Genomic DNA, 18,734 nt, shown 5'->3' on the forward strand with positions numbered 1-18,734 from the left:
GATCTGAGAAATTGAGAGGGTGATGTCAGACCAAAGTGACTGGGTAGTGGCATTGGAGGCAGAGGTGGGGCTCTTAGGAGACCGTTGCAAGATGTTGAGAGCAAAGGTGGAGGAGCAGGAAAATAGGTTGAAGGCAGAATCTGCGGATAGTGGGCTTGCCTGAAGTAGTGGAAGGTCCTAGTGCCATGAGGTACGCTTTGAGGATGCTGGTGGGGCTGGTGATGGAGGGGGTGCTGGACAAGGCCCCTGAGATGGACGGAGTGCACAGGTCTCTGAGGCAGAAGCCGAGAGCAGGGGAGCCGTCGCTGACGGTCATCGTGAGGTTTCACAAGTTTGTGGAGAAAGAGACGATTCTGCAATGGGCCGGGGAGAAACGCAACTGTGAATGGGAGGGGAACAACGTCAGGGACATTGGAACTGAGCTGGTAAAACAGCATGCGGGGTTCAACATGGCCAAGGCGGTGCTGTATCAACAGCGGGGGGAGGGAGGGTGATGCAATGAGGCAAGTTTGGAGAAGAAACATGGTCAGGAGCGGAGAAAGGGGCCATCTTGGATGGGCCAAATACAGGCTGAAATTAATGGGGTTAGAGCTGAAAGGTGAGGATAGTGGACGGTAGAGGGGAATGGAGGTGTACGGCTGTTAACGAGGGCTCAATGCACCAGTGAAGAGATTGCGGGTCTTTGCGAACCTAAGGAGTTTAAAAGCGGAGGTGGTCTTTCTGCAGGAGACACACCTCCGCGTGAAGGACCAGGTTAGGCTGAGGAAGGGATGGGTGGGTCAGGTTTTCCACTAGGAGTTTGATTCAAAGTCGCGGGGGAGTGGCAATTTTGATGAGTAAGAAAACGAGATATCTGAGTGCAAAGAAAGTGAGGGATCCGGGTGGGTGATATGTGATGGTGAGTGGAGTATTAGAAGAGGCGCCGGTGGTATTGGTAAATGTGTATGCGCTCAATTGGGATGATGTAGGTTTTATGAGGGAGTTGCTGGCAGCGATCCTGGTCTTGGCCACGCACCAGTTGATTATGGGAGGAGATTTTAGTTGTGTCTTAGAGCGGAAGGTAGATAGGTCGAGCCCCAGGTCAATGGGTAGAATACGAATGGCAAAGGAGCTGGGCGGGTTTATGGAAAAGGTGGGTATGGTGGACCCGTGCCAATTCAAGAACGCAGGTGTCCTTTTTCTCACATGTGTATATGGTATATTCAAAAATGGACTTTTTTGTGGTGAGCTGGGAGTTTTTGGTTGGGGTGGAGGGGTAGAATACCCGGAGATAGTAATCTCAGACAATGTGCCCACTGGCTGGAGATTCGGCTTAGATCAGGACAGGAGCAGAGGCCAGGGTGGAGGCTCGATTTGAGGTTGTTGGCAGATAGAGGGTTTTGTGATGAAGTGCAGGCTGTGATTAAAAATTATGTGGAATTGAACTAAAACTGGGAGGTGTCAGCGGCCACATTTTGGGAAGCACTAAAAGCGGTGGCCATGGGGAGATTATCTCATTCACGGCACATGCGGATAGGGAAAGGAGGGAGGAATATGAATGGTTAATGAACGAGATAGTGGAGGTAGCTAGGGAGTACTCGAGGGTGCCTACCATGGAGGGACGGGCGGGGAGGAAAACATTATAGGGGCAATTTGATAGGTTGACAACATAGAGGTCGGTAGGACAGCTGCATAGGGCAAAAGGGGTGCAGTACGAATACGGGGAGAAGGCGAGTCGTATGTTAGCACATCAGCTACGGAGGCAGGCAGTGTCCAGGGAATAATTGAAGATACAGACTGGGCCAGCGGATGTGGTATTGAAGCAAGGGAAGATAAACAAGGTGTTTAGGGATTACTGTAAGGAGCTGTACAGGTTGAACCCAGGGGGTGAAGAGGGGGACAGGGGACGGTTCTTAGACGAAGTGGAGTTTCCACAGTTGGAGGAAAAGAAGCAGGCACCAGAGAAGCCCCTGGGGCTGAGGGAGGTTTTGGATTGTTTAAGAGGTATGAAGTTGGGGCCCAATGGTTACCTGGCAGAAATCTATAAGGAGTTCATGATGGACTTGACACCACATCTCTTGGGGGTGTTTAATGAGGCTTTGGAGAAGGGGGAGCTACCAGAGATGATGATGCAGGCAACAATCGTATTAATACCAAAAAAGGGGAAGGACCCATTGGAATGTGGGTCGTATAGGTCCATATCGCTGTTAAATACAGATGTGAAAGTACTGGCTAAGTTGGTGGTGGGAAGGATGGAAGGTTGTGTCCCAGGGGTGGTTGTGGAGGACCAAACAGGCTTCGTAAAGGGCAGGCAGCTTTCTAGTAATATAAGGAGGCTGTTAAAGGTGATCATGACACTATCAAGAGCCCAGGTGCCGGAGGTAGTGGTGTCCATAGACACGGAGAAGGCATTCAACCGGGTGGAGTGGCGGTACCTGTTTGAGGTCCTGGGAAGGTTCGGGTTTGGGACGACGTTTGTGGTTTGGGTGCACCTGTTATATGTGGCACCGATGGCGAGTGTGCAGTTCATGGAACTTTAAACTGCACAGTGGAACAAGGCAGGATTGCCCCCTGTTGCCGCTGTTATTTGCGCGGGTATAGAGCCTCTGTCAATGGCTCGTAGAGGGTCGGCAGAGTGGCGAGGGATTACGAGGGGACGGAGGGAGCATCAGGTGTAGCTGTATGCAGACGACCTACTATTGTATGTTTCAGATTGGAGAGCATGGAGAGGATCATGGGCCTGTTGGGGAAGTTTGGGGCGTTCTCGGGATATAAGTTAAATGTAGGGAAAAGCAAAGTGTTCCCGGTGAACGTGTATGGTGGGAGACCTAGAACTGACACTGAATCACTGCAGGTGAGTCCACTGCACAGGGCAGTGAGTGGACTCCAAAGTAACCGAGAAACCTTTCAACATGGTAAAGATGTAAATATACATGGGTTTCCTATAGATCAGTGGTGACTGGGGAGCAAGAGCATGAACCTTGCTGATCAATCTGCACGAAGGAGTTATGTCGAGGGGTTAAATGATGTTTTCATACTGCTCCTTCATGTGGACGTATGTATCTGGTTCTGTCTGAAAGAGCTCTCTGCCAGATATGACCCTCTTTGGGAGCAGGTGTGAGGGTGACATGAATACATCCCTGCCTGAGGTTAGATCTGATATTGCTTCCAACTTGCCATGCACATGGACTTTGTGAGGGCATGGATAACATTACAATTCACAGGAGAACAGAGTGCTGTTCAGGGTCTGATGTATGCATTTAGCGTCAGGGCTCTATATTAGCACAGTTTGGCACATGCAAAGAATCAAACCACCAGCAGGGAAGATGTTAAACACTGTAATTTAATATAGCTCTCAAAAATTATTATATTAGAGCTAAGTATAATGTCTTTAACCAAAAAAGAGCTGAGGTCTGCCAGCCTGCAGAAGATAGAAAACCAAATAGTAAAGGAAATATCTTTTAGCTTACTCTGCCTGGAATCTGCTGGCTATCAGATTGTCACAGGCCTGTCTACAGTGTCATACCCCTGAAAAGGCCTCTGTTTGTGGCTTGGCGACATGTTGGCCGGCATCAGCTCCATCCCCTTCACCATCCTCATAGTCAGCAGAGACATAGCTGTCCTCCATGTTAACTTCAGCAACAAGGTTTAGCACAAGGTTGTGCGGGTTGTAGCACACAACAATGATCTATGGCTAGTATTGGAGAGCCCCACTTGAGTGATCTAAACATCTGAACCTCATCTTTAGAAAGCCTATTGTTTGCTCAGTCAGGGATCTGTGGAGGCATGTGCAGCATTATACCTCTCCTCAGCAGCACTCTGCAGATGGTGAACTGACATAATCAACCAGGTCTTTTGTCCCCAAAGGTCTTTCAAAAACCTGTGGCAACTGGGACTGAGTCAGAATGTCCGCATCGTGAGAGCTCCCTGGCAACTGAGTACAAACGTGCAGAATTTGTCTTCTGTGATCACATAACAGCTTCATTTTCAAAGAGTGGAAATATTTCCTATTGAGGAATGTGGTTGGCTGTTGTGAGGGATCCCTCAAGGCCACATATATGTAGTCAATAACCACTTGCACTTGTGGGAAACGTGAGATTACTGTAAACCCCAATGCTTTTGCAGCCTGACTTTCAGAATTCAAGTGGAATTAGATAGATTGATGCATTCTCCTCAAAAAGGCATCTGTCACCCACTAGATGCACTTCTGTTGCTGACTGGATAGTGCCATGCCGGTCCCCAATGGAGCTCTGGAAGGAACCACTGGCGAAGAATTTAAAGCAGCAGTGACATTTAACACCACGTCATGGGATTGCCTCCAAGTCCTTGTGGCTGCAGGTCACTGTGGAGAAGTTGCCAGATGTGTGCAACCACATTCTGGGACATTCTAAGGCTCCTCTGGCGTTACCTATCACTCATCTCTAGATAGCTGCCTGCAATGTACCCATGGTTGGGTCAATGCTTGATGTTACAGTGGACCCTGGCCATCAGCAACTTGATTATCCTGAGGCCTCTTGATGCTCAGGACTTTGCTCCTTCTGGCCCTGTGCCAGAAGGGTCCTCCTCTTCATCTGGATGAGAGCCCAGAACTTGCATTACTAAGGCTTCAGTGGATCTGTGAACAAATTGAAGTAATAAACCTCGTGAACATGATCTTTACAAGTTTACCTCCATCTCAGAACCAGCAATCCAGTGCTAAAGCCAGTCCCTGGTTCCCATCTAGATGTGGCCTAATTCCTGGGATGAGGGACTTGTAAAGAAATGTTGAACAGGTTGAGCCTACATCCATTGGAGTTTAGAAGAATAAGAGGTGATCATACTGAAATATAAGATCCTGGTGGATTTGATAGGGTCAATTCTGGGAAGATGTTTCCACTTGTTGTGGAGATTAAAAGCAAGGACACATTTAAGAATAAGGTGTCTACTGTTTAAGGCGGAGGAGAGGAGAAGCTTTTTTTCTCAAAGGGTCATTACTATGCAGAATTATCTTCCTCAGAAGGCAGTGGAGGCTGGGTCTTTGAATTTATTCAAGGCAGAGTTAGACAGATTCCTGATAGACAAGGGAGTCAAGCTTATGGGAGAAGATGGCAAAGAAGAGTTGAGAATACAACCAGATCAGCCATAATCATATTGAAGGGCTGAATTGCCTTCTCCTGCTCCTATGTTCCTATTCCCATCCCACCTCTTCCAGTTAAAGGACATCCTGGAGGACCAGAGAACACTGTTCCTCTCATTCACACATGACTGAGCAAATTACGTCCCCCTGTCCGCTGAGCTTCGCGCTGCTGGCAGAACTGCAAGATCCCGCCCAACATGCATTACATCCCTCCTAAATTGTAGAAGAATACAGACACTAATGAGACTAATGTTTCACAAAAGGATTGGGAGGGTGTTTGGATTATTCAGAGGACATAAGACCTCGCTCATGTTTTTCGCAGGGAATTGATTCTATTGTGATAGACCAATTGCATTTTGTAGCTTATTTTCCAAATGATTAACATTTTATCTGTCCTCCGGTCCTTGGTTAGCTCTCACATTGCGAGGGAAGTGGAAAAGGTCGCAGCTACCGTGACATGAAAGCCACTTGACTGTTATTCACTTCCATCATCACTTAGTGATATTTTAAAACCATTACATTGATCAAACTTATCAACTTTAGATTTAGCTTACAATTAAATATTCGCCTTTCAATCACATCCCTCAGCTACTTCAGCATGATTTTCTTATGATTGGTCTTTAATGACCCCCAATTTGACTTTTATTTTGTTTTAATAGTGTTCGATATTTGCTTTTGGTGGATAGGAATACTAAGTAAGTTTCCCAACTGAGTACTCACAGCAAAGAGCTTCATGTTTTGGGATACAAACCAGGGTTTAGAGCTTGTAGGTTAGGACACCCAATGGACATGATAGATGACCACTTTCCATTAGGATTAGCCATTAGAAAATATGGGATGGGATTTCATTTCTGGGGTCAGGACCCCAAAGTCACGTTCATTTCTAGGTTGCAAACCTGGGGCGAAATTCTCTGACCCCCCCGCAGGGTTGGAGAATCGCCTGGGCCGCCGAAAATCCCGCCCCCGTCATGGCAGAAATTCTCCGCCACCCGGGAATTGGCGGGGGCGGGAATCACGCCCCACTGATCGGCGAGCCCTCCGCGATGGGTCGAAGTCCCGCCACTGAGAGGCCAATCCCGCCGCCGTGGTTTGAACCATCTCTGGTGGCGGCGGGATCGGTGGCGCGAGCGGGGCCCCGGGGTCCTGGGGGGGGTGGGGGGGGGGGGGGGGCGCGCGGGGCGATCGGACCCCGGGGGTGCCCCCACAGTGGCCAGGCCCGCGATCGGCGGGCGGGCCAGTACCGTGGGGGCACTCTTTTTCTTCCACCGCCGCCACGGCCTCCACTATGTCGGAAGCGGAAGAAAATCCCCCAACGGCATGCGGTGGTGACGTCAGCGGCAGCTGACGCACCGGCGCATGCGCGAACTGGCCGAAGGCCTTTCAGCCAGCCCCGGCGCCGGGCGTCAAAGGCCGTTGTTGCCGGTTTTGGCGCCAGTCGGCGTGGTGCCAACCGCTCCGGCGCGGGCCTAGCCCCTCAATGTGAGGGCTTGGCCCCTAAAGGTGCGGAGAATTCTTCTTTGCACGAACCAGTGGGCCCGACGTAAATGGAGAGCAGCAGCTACTGTTGTGGTGGCCATTCACCTGGAAGCAATGAAGGAAAGAGGAGCTGAGCAGATGGCAATTGGGTCGCGAGAGCTGTCAACCCCCCGCCTCTGTTTTTCTGACACCTTACTAGACGTGCTTATGGAAGGGGTGATTTTATGGAGAAACATCCTTTACCTTGCCAGAAGCACGAGAATACCTGTGACGGAGACCAAAAAGGTACAGCTGGAGGTGGCTCATAAAGTCACCAGCAGAGGAGTGGTGAGGAGGAAATGATTCCAGTGCAGAAAATGTTTCAATGACCTGCTCAGGTCTGACAAGGCAAGTTCAAAGACAGACCCTGATGGCATTCCTCCTGGTCAGCAGTGACTAGAATGCAAAGAAGATGGGCATGTTGAGGCAACAAAGCACTCTACTGACCACAGGGGCAATATGTGCACAGCAGCATTGATGACCCATAAGCATAGTTCATTATGGTTATATTAATGGACTATAGGCTGTGGCAAAGATTGCGAATGAAAAGCTACAAGCAGTGAGGCAGGGAAGCATTTTTCTAAAGGCATTTTTCTTCAGCTTACGGGCCAAATGGAAGAATAACGCCAGGCGCACAGAGGGAGAGAGAAGTTTGGGTGGTGTGGTCTCACAGTTCATGGCACTAACACATCGAAGATGCAAGTCATGTGGGAAATGGAAACATTTGGAGTGGATCTTAACGCGAACGGGTCTTCACACTGAAAATTTGACAGGAAGAGGCACACAGATCCATTCCCCTCCTTCCAGCTGCAGTATTCAAAGAAATGGGAATGGCATGTTGATGCCACTCCCTGCCCGAAATGTCATCACCTATGCAGTTAGTTACAGTATACCTGCAGGAAACAGACACGTTAACTACTTCCCTTAGATATAAATTATTAGCTCCATTTTTTAAAACACAATTTACCTTTCAGTTGCTTTTTTTTCTGCTGCTGACACGGTTCCTGGGATTTAGGACATAGACAATGGAAAGTTACACTGGTAGCTGGAATTCCTGCCCTGCCGGACATTTGGTAGTGGAGATGAGTGCGAAGAATTTCATTTTCCAAAAGAAAAGGACTTTGGCTAATATTTTGCCTTATTTACTAGCTTTTCTAATGGTGGCACAATGGTATTATCACTGGACTCGTAATCCAGCAACCCAGGGAATGCGTGTTCAAAACCCACCATGGTTGATTGTGAAATTTGAATTCAATGCAAATCTGGAATTAAAACTCGAATGGTGACCAAGAAGTCATTGTTGAATGTCGAAAAGTCCCAGTTTGTTCACTAATGTCCTTTAGGGAAGGAAATCTGCCATCCTTACCTGATCTGGCCTACATGTAACTCCAGATCCATTGCAGGGTGATTGACTTTCAAAAGTTCTCTGAAATGTAGGGTAGTTAGGGATGGGCAACAAATGCTGCCCAGCCAGTGATGCCCACACCCCGTGAATGAATTTAAAATAACATTTGATAAGGAGACATTGACATTAATGGAATGACGTATTGGTGTTTGAGGTTGTGATTATATTACATTATTGGCCGGGGACTCGTAGTTGTGGGATACAACGTCAACAATAATCACATTAAATTTGAGAAATTACTTTAAAAAATAAATACCTGAGCTAAAGCAATTGTACATGTAGTCCTGTTCCTGAATATGGGATGCATTTTCCACAATAACCTCCACATTTCCCAGTCACTTTGGCGCCATTCTGTGGATGGAATGGAATTTACATCACTGTGACTGATGAATAATGAATTAATCCACTGATGTCTAAAGAAGTTAATGAATTTCTTTAAATCTACAGTATGAAACAGCTTGCCAATATAACTGCTTTCTCCAATATATACAGATGATATTTATTTTAATAATGCTTGGGAGATTACTTCATATGTAATAGACCTAAAATATAACATACAGAAGTACTTGTCAGTTTCAATGAAAATGATCATGTGACATTCTTTGACCACTCATTTGATGAATGCCACATTTGGTTTGTGCATACTGATAAGAAAATACATAATAATTTAGGAATGTGAACAAAGATACGAATGAAGAATCCACTTAAAAACTATCATCATCTGATGTTAAGAACATATGAATGAGTCAAAAGCCAGGGAGCTGGATTCCCTGTGACATCACGCTGAAATCGCGGAATGTGATCAGTGGGGAATCGGCTACGATGCCGAAATCGGGCTTGACGCCGGTTTCGCTCCGATTCGGAATTCTCCGGACCACCCAACTTGACGAAATCGCGGTACCCGCAGCGCAGCCTGGAAATACAATACGCATCTCATTATCTGACCTGATGATCGATTCTCTGGGACCTCAGCGATTCTGCGCCTTGGATGGGCCGAATTCCCGACGGCATGTTTCCAACCACCTTTCAAAAATCATGAAGCCGGCATGCTGGCTGAGGCGGCAGCAAGAGGAGGTAGGAGGTGGCATGGGGGGCCCTGCGGTCTCCCATATCGGTCGCCGGCCATGCTTTCGGTGGGGGGAGTGGGGCCCTGCCAGGGCCGGGGGAGGGGAGGGGGGGGGAAGAGGTTGAGCAGCCAGGGAGCTCCCGACAGGACAGGGTGGTGCCCATGCACCGAGCGCCAATCTGACGGCAATCTTGTTGGCCATGCACCCCGGCCCCTGGGTGGACGCCGAGAAAACGGCCGGATGGCCAGCTCCTCCCCACTCCCCGCCTCCCCCCACTCAACCAGGGACACACCGGGGGACCACCCAGGGCCACACCAACGGCAACACCTAGGGCCACACCTACGGCAGCCCCCTGGGACACACCCGGTGACCACCAGATGAGGATCCTGCATGCCTGTGCCCGGTACCTGGCACAATCTGTGATCCCTGACATGTTCGAGGGACACTCCCCCCCCCCCGACTGTGGGACTGGTTGCTGGGTGCCAGGGGTTACCCGTCGTGGTCGTGGCTGATGACACCCATATGGAGGCCACAGATCGACACGGAGACTAGCTACAATGATGCCCATTGTGTGACCAGGGTTGTGGTTGAGGTGTTTCGGGTGCTGAAGATGCACTTCAGGTGCCTGGAGTGCTCTGGAGTGGCCCTCAGTACGTGGCAAGGAGGGTTGGACGCATCGTTGTGGTCTGCTGCATCCTCCACAATATAGCCCAGCAGAGGGGCGATGTGCTGGAGGTGGATGAGGAGCAGGGCATGCTTCGTCACACGAGGAGGATGAGGGAGAGGTGGACAATGAGCGGGACATGGGGACTGGCCAGACACGGGAGGCTGCACAACGGTACTTCCAGGGCCTGCGAGCACGGGACACATTAAATTGACAACTGTTTCACCAATTAGAGGGGAGGGGGGTTGCTGGGCAGGGACTCCGACACCAGAATACCACACCCCCTCATCACCGAACACTCTCACCTCCCACCACTGAACACCCTCACCGCCCACAAACGACCACTCTCAACCCCGCACCACCAAACCACCCACATGCACACTCCCCTCCGTTATATATACCTGCAGCACAACGAGCTGGGGTCATGGGTTGGCAGTGACAGCGCGTCTGGTCCATGGCATGGAGGATGATGACAGCCCGCTCTACGATGAGCTCCATATCATTGGACAATGTCTGACTCATGACCACAGCAGCACCTTCCACCTGGGTGATCCTTGCATGTGAGCTGGCCCGTCCATCACAGGGTCCTGTTGAATCGCTGGGGACGGAGTGATGGGGACTCAGGAGAGGGGGGCTGCTGCACGGTCCACCCACTGGGCCTCACTCGTCCACCACCCCTTACTCCCAGTGGCTATTACTGACCGCCCTACCCCCACACCCATCAGACAGAGCGCAGAAGCAGGTATCAACGATGTGAACATGAGTTTATTGTGAACAATAATATACAGTCTGTGCCCTAGCCCCTATATCTAAGCTGTACCCTGCCTCCGTGCCAACATAATTGGTGTCTAACTTTCTGGCCTTACGGGCCCTAACACTATGCCTAGGTGGTCCCCCAGACAGTAGAGCAGGAGTGGAGGCAGACAACTGTGACTCCTGCCCTGCGACGAGAGTCCCCGTTGGCACATGGCTCCTGGGGCGGCCAGGCCTGGATTTGTTGCTGCCCTGTTCTGCCTGATGCCCACCAGATGCACCAGGGACAGGAGGGGGGCAGGGGCGTCCTCCCTCAGGTTGCACACTGGGTCCCTGGGCTTTTCCATGGGATGGTAGTCCAGGTGGAGCCATCCCATCCAGGTTCCCTGACACCTGGCGCTGCCAGTCCTGAATGCCCACTATGGTATTGACAAGGACTGAACGTTAGTGACAATGCGGCACTAGGAATCGGCCACCTCCCTCAGCGACTGGACCACCTCCCTCTGTGTCTGTGCGATGACGGCCAGCAGCTGGACAATGCCACCAATGCTCTCGGACATGGCCTGCTGTGACTGGGCCATCACCTGGGCAATGCCACCGATGCTCTCGGACATGGCCTGCTGTGACTGGGCCACACTGAGGATCGCCGCTGCAACCTCCAGATGGTTGCCTGTGAGTGGGCAACTCTGTCCTGGGCCTCGGCTCCCGCCTGCACAGAATGCCCAGGCCTTGCACACGTTGACCCATGTCCGACACCATCACACCAATTGCCTCCATCCCTCCTGGGTGGCATGCATGACCGGCACAACTTCCTGCTCCTGTACGCAAATGGATTCCTCCACCTGAGTCTGCAGGTGCTGGAAGCCGGCTGTCACCTCCTCCTCTAGTCCCTTGGTCTTTGACTGCATCTCCATTGTAGGTGGGACTTGATCTACCAGGAGATCGGGACTTGTCTGGGCGGCAGCTGGTTGCTGGGTCCGCCGTGCCCTCCGACCGTCCGGCCTCTCGGTTGCTACTCCACCTCCACCTGCTGTACCGGAACGGCTGTGTGGTGTCCACCAACGAGTGTCCCAGAAGCCTCTTCACTAATTTGCCCAACCGAGTTGGCAGTTTCTGAGATGGTGGACAGTGCAGGAGATAACTATGACGGAAAGTCAGTGTCCTCCTCCGACCCGAACTCTGGGGTCTCCTGGGTTGCGGTGCCTGGGTCTCGGGCAGAGGCTGGTGGTCCGGCTGTTCAACCCGTTGGTGCTCGGCTGTGTGGGGGGCACCGGCCCTGGCACTCGCTGGGGGCGGGGGCCCCCGGATGGGCCAGGCGCATCCCCGGATGGTCCTGTAGAACAGCTGGAAGGGAGTGAGGCATGAGGTGGTGAGGGCTGGGGTAAGGCTGTGAGGGTTGTGGGCTGAGGGATGTGGGATGAGGGGATGGGTGTGGGGTGACAGGTGGTTGGGGCGTGGAGTGAGGGAGAGGTTGGGATGTGTGGTGAGGGAGGTTAGGGTGTGGGGGCTGAGGGTGAGGGCTGTGTGGGGGGGGGGCACACATTTGACGTGAGGACCTGCAACCAGTCAGGGGGGGTCTCACTTTGTGGTGCGTTGCCGACCTCTGCGTTGGCAACCTCCCTCTCCTCCAGCCCCGCCGACAATGTCTGGTGCGCTCTGCTCGGGCACGGTGAGGGAACGAAGGGCTGGTGGTCCCCCTCCGGTCTTATCCCACCCCCGGCGGTTGTGCGCTGCCTTGTTCTGGGGGGGGGCAAACACAAACAGCAACAGTGTTACACGGCCCGACGCATGCAGCCCAGCAGTTGGGTATCCAATGACATCAGTGGTCAGGGCACCCGGCCATTGCGGCTGGCATGGGTGCAGCCATGTTGGTCAGGGTGGCGGTCCGACCATCTCCCTGGGGGGGCTGGGTCACATGTGGGGTAGGGGGGTTAGTGCCAGGGGCACAACGCTGAGTACTCACCCTGGCTGCCCTGAGGAGGTTGTGCAGTTTTTTTCTGCACTGGTCTCGTTTCTGGGCCACCACCCCGACGGCACTGACGGTGGCTCCCACCTCCGTCCAGGCACAGCTGCTGACCTCCGTCCCGGCCCGGGGTACAGTGTCAGCCTCCTCTCCTCCACGGAGTCAAGGAGGGTCTCCAGTTCGGTGTCCGGGAACGTGCTCTCCTTGCGGCCATGTTGGCTGTGACGCGTGTGCGTGCGAGAGGGAGAATGGTTTATGTGCAGCTGTGGCGGGGCATCAATCACAGAACTGTCGAATCGGCCGTTAACAGCGTGTTGTGGTTCCCGATACGCCTGTGCTAGCCCCTGCACAACATAGCTCAGCAGAGGGGCGATGTGCCGCAGGCAGAGGAGGGAGAAGTGGAGGAGCAGCAAGACGAGGCGCAGACCTCCCCAGATGAGGAGGATGGGGGCAATGGTCAGGACAGACGGGCTGGACATGGACGGGAGGCTGCCCACCGTTACCGGCTGGTCCAGCAGGCACGGGACAGGTAGATAGCCGCCCGGTTCACAGACTAGGGAGCTGTGGGAATAGCCGGGTATGGCACAGACAGCACAGTATTGCACTAGCCTACCATACTCACCCGACCCACCCACTACCAACCACCCTCACCCCACCCACCCACCACCAACCACCCTCAAATCACCCGCATGCACACCACCCCTCTATTGCACATCCATTTGCGTCACAACGGGCCGGGCTCACACAGTCGCCGGTGGAAGCGTGTCTATTGCAGGCCATGGAGGGTGATGACGACACGCTCTGCGATGAGCTCTGGCTCTGCATCGTTGGACAATTTCTGGCACACAGCCACAGTACCACCCTCCACCCGACCGTCCCTGCATGCGGCCGTGACACTGCAGCGCACGGTCCCGCCTTCTGCCCGGGGGGGGGGGTGGCGAGGGCGACCAGGGGGGGGCACACTCACCTAAGGCAGAAGTCCTATCACCCCTCACACACCCACTGGCGCTTGCCTCATGCCCCCCCCCCCCACCGCCTGCATCGGACAGAGCACAGAGGTGTGCTTCTGTAGGTGTGAAAGTGATTTTAATGACAAACAGTTCATACACGTGCCCTAGCCCCTATAACTAGTCTGTGCCCTGCACCCGTGCCAACTTACTCAGTCTAATTGTTTCGCCTTATGGGCCCTATGACTACATCTAGGTGGTTCCCCAGATGGTACAGCAGAACTGGAGGTGAACTCCTGTGATTCCTGCCCTGCGACTAGGGTCCCCTGTGGCGGCCGTTTCCTGGGGCACCCCGGCCTGGATGAGCCAGGCTACGGCTCGGGCGACTGGGATGGCGAGCTGTCAGCCTGTCCAGCCCGTTGCCCACCAGTTGCACCTGGGAGGGAAGGCGGGGGGGGGGGGGGGGGGGGGGTCCGAGGTGTCGCAGTGTTCTGGGACCTCCCCTACAGGGGGACCCGGGACGGGCCCCAGCATCTCCTCCTCCCTCGGGGTGCCCGATGGCCCCCGGGCCTCTACATGGATCGGGGGTGCGAACAGGCTGGCCATCCAACGCCCCCCCCCCCCCCCCCCCCCCGCACCTGACGCTGCCAGTCCTGGAGGCCTGCCCTGGATCGACAAGGGTCTGCAAGTTTGCAGCCATGGAGCTCAGGGAATTGGCCATCCCTGTCTGTGTCTGGTCAACGCCGGCCAGCACCTGGGCAATGGCGCCGATGCCCTCAGCGATGGTCTGCTGAGACTGGGCCACTGCCTGCAGAGACTGGGCCACTGCGTGAGCGCCTCTGCGATTTGCGGCTGGCTTTGGCTCATGGCTTCCTGTGAGAGGGCAGCCATGTCCTGGGCCACAGACGCCGCCTGCACGGAAAGCCCCAGGACTTGCATACTGCTCCCCATGTCTGACACCATCGCACCCATTGTCTCCATCGCGGACGCCATCCCAGTGTCGGCCTGGGTGGCATGCATGACCGGCACCACTCCCTGCTCCTGGATGCGGGTGGACTCCTCCACCTGCGTCTGCAGCTGCCGCACGCCGGCCTTCACCCCCTTAGATCGTCCCTGGGTCCGTGACTGCATCGGGTCTATGGGTGGGTGTGGTAACTCTAGGAACCCAGGACACGACTGGACGGCAGATGGTTGCTTGCGCCGGGCTGCCCTCCGACCGTCCGGCCCCTCGCTGCTCCTACCTGCTGTACTGGGACGGCTGTGTTGTGTGCACCAGTTTGTGCACCAGAAGCCTCATCGCTAAAGTGCCCAACTGAGGTGACTGTCATGGCGATGGTGGAGGGTGTCGGAGACAGCAGTGGCGTAATGTCGAGGTCCTCATCGGACCCGAAGTACGGGGTCCCTTGGAGTGGTGTTTCCTGTCCGTCCGTCCCCCGTGTGTGGGTGTCCTGGGGGGTTGTGTCCTGTGTGTGGGTGTCCTGTGTGTGGGTGTCCTGTGTGTGGGTGTCCTGTGCTTCAGTGTCCTGCATGTCAGTGTCCTGGGTGGATGTGTCCTTGGTGGGCTTGTCCTGGGTGGGTGTGTCCTGTATGTGGGTCTCCTGGGTGCTTGTGTCGTGTGTGTCAGTGTCCCAGGTCGCCTGGGACGGGGGCCTGTTGCTGTGTCTGCCCTCCTCGTCGCTGGGTCCGGCCCGCCGGCATTGGCCGCACTGGCACTAGATGGGGGCGGCGTCCGCCTGACACTCCGGGTCTATCCCTTGCTCGTGGGCGCCCTGGTACTGGGTGGGGGCATCGTATGCCTGACGATCCGGGTCTACCCTGCCTCGTCGGCGCCCTGGCACGTCCTGGGGACAGTCGGCATCAGCAGGGAATGATGGGTCGACGTTTGGTCCTGCAATACACAATACAGCATGCATGGTTCGAAACACAGACGAGGAAGGGGATGGGGAAAGGGGGGATGGGGGAAGGGGGGAATGGGGAAGGTGTGAATGGGGGAAGGGGGAAGGGGGGATGGTGGAATGGGGAAAGGGGGTGGGGAAAGGGGGATGAGTGAAGGGGGAAAGAGGGGAAGAGGGATGGGGAAGGGAGATGAGGAAGGTGGAAAGGGGGAATGGGGAAAGGGGGGATGGGGAAGGGGGGATGGGGAAGGGGGAAAAGGGGGCAGGCAGTGGGGGGGTCTCACTTGGTGATGCGCTCCCTTCCTCTGCATCCGCAACCCCGTCCTTGGGTCCGCCTGCAAGGCCCAGGGCCCTCTCTCCATGAACGGTGAGGGGGCGCACTTCGGGTGGACCCCTTCCGGTCCTCTCACGCTCCCGGTTGTTATGAGAGCGCTTCTTCTGTGGGTGGGGGGTGGGGGGGGGGGGGGGGGCAGGGAGAATGGGCAACAGTGTTGGGCAGACATAGACATGCGGACCAGCGGTTGTGTGTGTGATGACATAGGTTACTACTCCATCCTGCATAGGTGGGTGCAGCCATGTCAGTTTCAGCTAGGGCTTCCCCGCCCATCACAGGGTGGGGTGGGGTGTGGGTCGGGGAGGGGGGGGGGGGGGTGCTACTCACCCTGGCTGCCCTGACTAGGTCATTGACCTTCTTGTGGCACTGGATGCCTGTCCTGGTCAGGGTGCCGATGGCCTTTGCCACCTACCTCCACAGGCGCCTTCTGAGGTGTGGTGCGACACTGCAGCCGTGTCCGGGATACAGGGCCTCCCTCCTCTGCTCCACTGCGTCCAGGAGCACCTCGATGTCGCGCTCCTGGAACCTTAGTGCTGTGCGGCGGGCGGCCATTTTTCCGGGTCTCTGGTGCTTCTTCTGGGTGTCTTTTGTGTTGCGACGCCGCGCCGCTTCAATTATGGCGCACGCGTCAGTGACAGGTGAAGCCGTAGCGAATGGCATCACGTCGCTGCTAGCCCTTCCGGTCGGAGATTTTCCGACGTTTCAGTTGGCACGACGCCAGAGTGGTTTGCGCCGTTTTTGACGCCGGCGTCGGGCCATTGCGCTGATTGCGGAGAATCCCGCCCTTACTCTCTAGAATGGAGAATTCAGCCCAGGACCTTTCAAACCGTACAGCTCACTTTGCTATTTAATTTTTCTTTCTTCACACCTCCATCACATCAAACAGTTCTATTTCTCACAGAATTATGAATTCCACCCTTTCTATTTTGAAAGCTTCTCTTCCCGTGGACAAGGTGCTCCTGCAGTTCCATTTTTTATATTCTTTTGAAATTATAATGGCTTTCCTATTACAGATTTGCCTACACTGAAATCAATTTGCCACAGTTTTTCACATTCAGCTAATCTATCGATTTCCCTTTGTAATTACACACTTTCATTTATGCTGCTCATAATACCCATGATGTGGAGATGCCGGCGTTGGACTGGGGTGAGCACAGTAAGAAGTCTTGCAACACCAGGTTAAAGTCCAACAGGTTTGTTTCAAACACGAGCTTTCGGAGCGCAGCTCCTTCTTCAGGTTACCCACCGATCGTCGGGCCGGCGTCTCTAAGAGACGCACTCTTTCCCCTCCGCCGCCCCGCAAGATCAAGCCGCCACGTCTTGCGGGGCAGCGGAGGGGAAGACGGCAACCGCGCATGCGCGGGTTGGCGCCGGCCAATCTGCGCATGCGCAGCTGACGTCACTTAGGCGCCTCCGGTCGCGTCAAGGCCCGGCGGCCGAGTTTCTCCCGGGGGGGGAAGGGGGGGGGGGGAGAATAGGGGGCGAGGAGCAGCCTCCGACGCCGGCGTGAAACATTCCGGGTTTCACGCCGGCGTCGGCTGTTGCGGAGAATTTGGCCCGTTATCTTTCATATGTACATTTTGTTGAGTTCCTGGGCTGAATTTTCATCTGGGTAGGAAGGTGCATTTCAGTGTACGAATGGCCACACTTTGGTTTATTTTGAAGAAATGTGATTTTCCACCGGAAAATGGCGTCCCAATCTCTGGCTGCACTGAGGCGTTCCGGCAAGGGAATTCCCCGCTGAGGCTCCCAATCTACCCAGATTAGCAGCTGGACAAACCCAGCTAGTATCGCGCACTATGGGACTCTGTCCCCATTCGAGTAGATCACGCCCATGGCTTTTTGTTTTTTGACAAACTTAAAAGGCACTAAAGCATTACAATCTCTTCTCCTTGAGTTTTTTGGTCCAGTATCAATGATACTGAGCTGGAAATCAGTTTTCTTAGTTTTTTGAGGTTTAATGATTCTTTGATGATTTCAAATATTTATTTTTCCAATTGCTATTAGATAGCAATTTTTAGGGAAACTGCCATCCATGGTTTTCATCCCTCACATCATATGGTGCATCTGTATTGTACGATCTCCATGGATTTACTATTTACTATTCATCTGTATTAGAACATCTAAAGCTTTATGTAGTACTTAACCTATGGCCTGATGACCCTATCCCAGGGTTTCAAAGAATTACCTATCTGAACTCAAATCTGTCTGCTCATCGATAACTCTCAGAGTGCTCCCATTCAGCGTGCCCTCTCACTCAATGTACCTCCTAATTTTTGTTTTCAGCGTGCGGGGGTGATTTATTTAAATATGCTGCCCTTTTAAATGTTTTTGAATGGCTGAGTTTGCCTCCTGTCCAATGAGACATTGGCATATGAAAAATAGCATTACAGGTGTGATGGAGCTGAGCCATGGGCTCGGGACACTGAATTCATCCGGATGTTGGATTGTTGACCCTGCTTTGAAATCTGGTCCACACACTTTGGATATTATGGAAGAGGTTATAAAATGTGTTTACTAATTTATACTAGAAGATTACTAGCCATGTTTATTATCACAACCAACATTACTGGAACATATATCATACAGAAAAGTAGTTGCACGCAGGTTAAATGCCACCTGGTATAAACTATGTACCGGTTAACATCTCACTCAGGTACAACTACCTTTAATCAAATAGCATTAACCTAAGTAAAATTACTTCTTGACAAATAATATTTAACCACATTTTCCATTACATTCTTACCAGCAACCACTGTATTTCGACAACTGCATAATTTCCCTGTGAAATCCACCTTGTTGATTCAGACACTCGGAGTCCTGTTCCAGAGAGATTAATGCTAAATTGACCCTGAAAGATAATGCCACATTGATTGGAGTTTAATAAATTCACATTAGACCATTCGATTTTGAAAAAGCATTAAATAAAGCCAGTCATTCTAAGCCAATGAACGTTTGATTTCAACAAGTCCCCAGTGTCAACATTCAAAATATTATTTCAGCCCACCTGAAAATAGAAATAAGACATAATAGATAAAAATGAACAAAAAATTTGCAGATTAATATAGTCTTTCTCATTTTATTATTTTGCCATGA

The 18,734-nt window shown here is 52.9% G+C and overlaps 1 protein-coding gene across 3 annotated transcripts in view; it reads right to left on the reverse strand.

The window, feature by feature from the left end:
* Window positions 1-18,734, reverse strand: part of adamts9 (ADAM metallopeptidase with thrombospondin type 1 motif, 9) — a 404,749-nt gene that overhangs the window by 20,504 nt on the left and 365,511 nt on the right. For all 3 annotated transcript variants that reach the window (XM_038810570.1, XM_038810569.1, XM_038810571.1), the window contains 2 exons: window positions 18,385-18,489; window positions 8,272-8,366 (listed from right to left, as the gene is read on the reverse strand). In XM_038810570.1, coding sequence (XP_038666498.1) covers window positions 8,277-8,366; window positions 18,385-18,489 — 195 coding nt within the window. In that variant the 3' untranslated portion in view covers window positions 8,272-8,276. The remainder of the gene's footprint in view (window positions 1-8,271; window positions 8,367-18,384; window positions 18,490-18,734) is intronic.

This window comes from Scyliorhinus canicula, chromosome 11 (assembly GCF_902713615.1).
Source record: "Scyliorhinus canicula chromosome 11, sScyCan1.1, whole genome shotgun sequence".
Lineage (NCBI taxonomy): Eukaryota > Metazoa > Chordata > Chondrichthyes > Carcharhiniformes > Scyliorhinidae > Scyliorhinus > Scyliorhinus canicula.